This window comes from Eucalyptus grandis, chromosome 1 (genome assembly GCF_016545825.1).
Source record: "Eucalyptus grandis isolate ANBG69807.140 chromosome 1, ASM1654582v1, whole genome shotgun sequence".
Lineage (NCBI taxonomy): Eukaryota > Viridiplantae > Streptophyta > Magnoliopsida > Myrtales > Myrtaceae > Eucalyptus > Eucalyptus grandis.
Window position 1 is genome coordinate 38,749,842 of NC_052612.1, and position 4,590 is coordinate 38,754,431.

General features: G+C 41.1%; 1 protein-coding gene across 2 annotated transcripts; it reads right to left on the reverse strand.

The window, feature by feature from the left end:
* Positions 1 to 2,444, reverse strand: LOC104441264. Of its 2 annotated transcripts, XR_005548544.1 has the most exons (4): positions 2,182 to 2,444; positions 1,006 to 1,127; positions 500 to 909; positions 1 to 357 (listed from the first exon to the last, which is right to left on the reverse strand). XR_005548544.1 is itself a non-coding variant. In XM_039307425.1 (2 exons), the coding sequence occupies exons 1-2, from the start codon at positions 2,410 to 2,412 to the stop codon at positions 1,096 to 1,098; spliced, it is 330 nt and encodes a 109-aa protein (XP_039163359.1). In that variant the 5' UTR covers positions 2,413 to 2,444; the 3' UTR covers positions 916 to 1,095. The 2 variants fall into 2 exon arrangements, 1 of the variants encoding a protein (XP_039163359.1); XM_039307425.1 differs by lacking the exons at positions 1 to 357; positions 500 to 909 and having other exon boundaries at positions 916 to 1,127; positions 2,115 to 2,444.
* Positions 2,445 to 4,590: the final 2,146 nt, after the last annotated feature.

A 4,590-nucleotide genomic window follows, 5' to 3' on the forward strand; every position in this document is an offset into this window, starting at 1 on the left:
TTATGGTGCCAATACAAGTACAATATCTTCCGAAAAAGAGTTGAACATAGTCCTCCAGCAAGGCACAAAAAGATTTAGTAAATTTAAACTACTCAATTCTACGGGAAAAAAAAAAAAGGCAGAAAATATACCGTGGCAATAATAAGATATGCTGCAACAGGAAATCTCTTCATCCTAAACGGAGGAACAGAATAGATGGTTCCAAGAAAAAGACCCAGACTGTAAAGAGAAGTGATGAATGATCCAAAGTTTGAAGCAACAATCGACAGGCCAGTCACTGCAAAAAAAATCACCAAAAGCCAGGCATGTTGAATAGAAAGATCTCCTGCTGCTATAGGCAAATAAGGTTTGTTGACCCTGAAATAAGATAAAAAAGATACGAATCATAAAACTGGAGAGGAAGTTGAGGACATTGATCCTCAAAAGCAAAGGCATGACAAGAAGATTAATTAAAAAGATAGACCTCCAAAATAACAGTGAGTGCTTGCACGACACTGACCTAAATCTGACGTCCAGTAAAAATTGGGATGTCGCATTGTTTCATTATGAACACATTCATTCTTTCACTTCAAACATCTATGTTGAGGCTGGAAGTAATTTTGCTCTGTTTCTCAGTTCCAATATCTTGTAACTTTTCAGTTCTTCTCATGCTAGTAATAGTGATGCTGTAACCAACACCCATCTAGCCAGATATATTTTAATAAAACAATGTTCAAGCAAGCAACACGTACTTGTCAATGCCGATATCGTATATCTGATTGATGCCGACAATATATCCATTCCCACATATTAGAGCAAAAAGACCAGAGAATGCTTTAAGCAGAAGAGACCACTTTATAAGGTGCGAGTTCTCGATCAGAGCTCTAGCCACCAATGAACCGTTGATGAGCAAGAATAAGTTCAAGTAAACTGGGGCAAGCAGGGAGAGACAAAACATAAGAAAAACTAAAAGTGTTATGATCAGCTAATTGGAAATAACCGTGGCAGCAGGAAAAGAATACTTACAAGGAGCCCAGAGATGTTCCTCTTATTGTATGAGGTCTTAAAAATCTCCAACATGCATCTTTAAACTCAGAGACTTTACTCACTATAGGATCAGATCCAGCTGCTACAACTCAAGCACAGGCCTAGCAGATTGTGTACACTCAATTATGGCACAAGTAAACTAGAAAGACTCTAGGACATGAGGAATGTCGGTTAACGAAAGTGCGTGATCATGCATCTTCCGACAGATACGTAACTGAAGCTTTGTCAAATAGTTGATTGAGAATTCTGCATAAGGAAACTTTTGATTGACTTTTTGAAACCTCGACTGTGATTGTTCTTCTTATTCAAGGTGCGTTATGACAACCGACCAAGGAGTTTTTCTCGGCTTGGGTTAAAGAAAACCCTCCTCATCAAGTTGTCCACTATATTTCTTTAGTTTGATATCAAGACAAACTTTAGGTATCGAAGCTGTTTATTTTTTTGGCTAGTGAAAACTGCTGCTACACCAAATCCATGCAGTGATGGAAAACCCTTAGTAGAGAACTGCTACCACCACCAAATCCACTATGATGGATAACTCTTAGTACACAGGCCTATACAAGAAGATGGAAAATTGAACCCCCCCTCCCTAACAGCAACTACACTTGAACTGTTTTCCCTCTTTTCTTTGGGCGTTGGGGCAACAAATTACATTCTTCATTAGGCAGTACCCCACCTATTAGAGTCTTAATGTTGAGCTGTGCACTTGCTCTAGGCAACAAGAGAAGTAGGACCACATATTCCAGTCATATCACAACTCATCCCAATTTCTGGGCAGAACCCGCCACCAACCCCTCGCCGTATGGCACCAATACTGCCAAAATCTACAAGCTTAAGGGCCGCATTTCATCCATTCCATCCAATTCCATTATTCTCATCCTGCCACTTAAGCAAATTCAATGTTATGTTGCCCAACTTGTCATCTAGTGAAATGATTAATATCATGTGAAGCGCATTTTCCAATTAAACGAGTGGCCCGCGAACTCGCTCTTTCTTCATCCCGGGAGAAATTGACATTGTTTCAGCTTATCAATCGCACCTAAGAGCCCAACCGACAAAGATCGCGCTAGTTCAAAGATCACACGGACCTGCACAGCTAGCCAGCACGCCGGAAGCTCCGTAGCCAAAATCGACGCGGACCAGAAGAGCCGTTACCTGGATAAGGCTCCTCCCATTGGATCTTCTCGGGGCAGGTCTCGACCGGCTTTTCGGACTGGACGCGCCGAGCGACGGCGAACCCTGCGAGAACTTGAAGTAGAGACCGGTGGAGCATTGGCACGTTGGCTTGCCGCCGCGCCCATCACGACGGGGAGACGAGGCGGAGCTGCGGAGAGGGGTGATGGCCGGAACGCGGAGGGAAGACGGATGAGACACTGAGAGCTCCATGAATGAGAGAGAGAGAGTGAGAGAGGGTCTGTTTTGGCTCTGCTTCTTGTCCACAAGAATCTTAATGCGGGATTTTGTATTTTGGTGGTTAATTTTAATTTACCCTTTGACTATAAAAAATCACAAGTCATTTTTTTTATGTTTTCATCACTTTAATACGAGTGCTTGCATTCGATATCGAATATCTACATCACTTTCATTTCAAGTTTTCCTCAAACAATTACATTTGATAAAATTCATCTTAAGACGTCTAGCTTAAATTGATGGGCGGGGTCCCTTTGATTATAGACACTATCTCAGATACTTTGGCAAGCCTTTCACTAGAGAGTTACTCTTTTCATGAAGTGGGCATGGTGAAGAGAAGGATTAGTCGGACCTAAACTTGGTAAGTTGGGTTAGATTTCGGTCGGGTCATAAATAGCCCGACCCAAATTAGGCCATTTAAAATAGGATCTTTAAAATTGAAATGACTTATATATATGATACATTTATGTTTTGAATGAGTTGTGTATGGGTTTAAGATTCATTTTGACAAGTCTAATCGGACCTTGTGAGAATGTGAGCAAGGGCAGGGAAAGATTGGAGCAAGATCGAATAAACCGATTAATTGGTATAAGTGAACTCTCCCTCTCTTTTCCTCTCTCCCCTCTCCTTTATGTTTGACAAGTTCATGAATTGAAAGTTGAAGTTTTCAAATCACGTTTCTTTTACTGTTTTCATGTTCTAGCAGCGTCAAACGTCTCTCCCCACATTTAAATCAGCATGAAAGATCATTCTACGAGAGATCGCCGGATGTTTCAAATCCTAAGGTTCTTGAATGGAGCAAATGATGCTTTGCATCACGAGCCATGGAAGATAAGGCTTCTCCTAGTGCTAAAATCCCATGCTCGAGAGCCTTATGTTTGGTATCGCAGCGGTGAATTCAAGTCAACGCCAATGTCCGTGAACTTTGGTGACTCCATGGTTGTTTGTCACCTTTTCCCTCTTGTTGTTTTTGTTCCGTTTCTTTTGTGTGGTTGTGGACTGGAGATCGATGAATCTATGCTTGTTTCAACTTTATGGTTCTCTTTTGAGTTTCTTCTTACTGAGATGCACTTCAAATTTTACATTTTCGAAGTCATATGATTGCTTTTGCCGGTAACTTCCGGTTTGTTCCTTGCATGAAGTAAGTTGTGTACTTGTTGAAAGCTTCAAGAAAGTATGTGATGTGACGGAATTGGCAAAGTGACTTTGATTGACAAATTAATTGCCATTACATGCTTGTTGGAAACTTACTTTCGTTCATATTAGAATGGGCTTCCAGGAAATATTACTTTATTTCTCATGCTTAATCTTGTGTAGCCATCAGCCGCAGATTTAACAGATAATTATCTATGAAGTCATCAACAATCCTAAAAACCACATCGACACAGCATCACATGCCCACTTGATTCAAAGTCAAAGCTTGTATGCTCGGGCTTGCCCAAAACCGGCGACGCTCGGCCTCGCCGAGGGCCGGCAAGGCTCCGGCGAGGTCGCCGACCCTCGACAGCGTCTCGGCCCTCGACGGCTGGTCGTCGGCCATGGCCGAGGCCGGCGGCGCGAAAGAAAAAGAAGAAAAAAAGAAGAAGAAAAGAAGAAGAGAAGAAGAAGAAACGTTTCTTCAAAATTGTTTTTAGAACAAGAAGTTTTTTTTTGTTTCTTTTTTTTGTTCTTTTTGTGTTCGGGAACAAAAGAACAAAAAAACAGAAACACAACCAAACGCGTTTCTTTTTTTTGTTTAAGGGAACAAAAAAACAAAAAAGTGTTCCAGAAACACTTTTTATGAATAAAAACATGTAGGCCCTTGGTGAACCAAACTTCCATTAATTGCAGTAGCACAAAACACTAATCACGAAGCCTTATCTAATTACTCCATCTGGATCTCCCCTGTTATTAGTAGACTATTGGTATGGCTCCCTTAGAAGCATTGTATGCCAAAGCTCTGGGAACCCCTACATGTTGGAATGAAGTGGGAGAAAGAGGACATAAAATTGCACAGATCACTTGAGAAATATTTTTAGTAATGTGGGATGGGCTTAAAATTGCACAACGTAGTTGAGGATAAGCACCGTTTGAGTATTTAGATGCACCCTTGACTAGAAAGTCGCAAATATGAATGGAGTTTGATTTTCTTTTTCCCTTTTCTCTCGGAGTAGT

Bases quoted from the DNA above. Each gene is read 5' to 3' on its own strand.
- LOC104441264 (XM_039307425.1), bottom strand. From the start codon at position 2,412: ATGGAGCTCTCAGTGTCTCATCCGTCTTCCCTCCGCGTTCCGGCCATC. The intron at 1,128-2,114 runs GTCCGTGTGATC...ACAATCTGCTAG, and splicing joins CGTGCTGGCTAGCTGTGCAG to GCCTGTGCTTGAGTTGTAGC.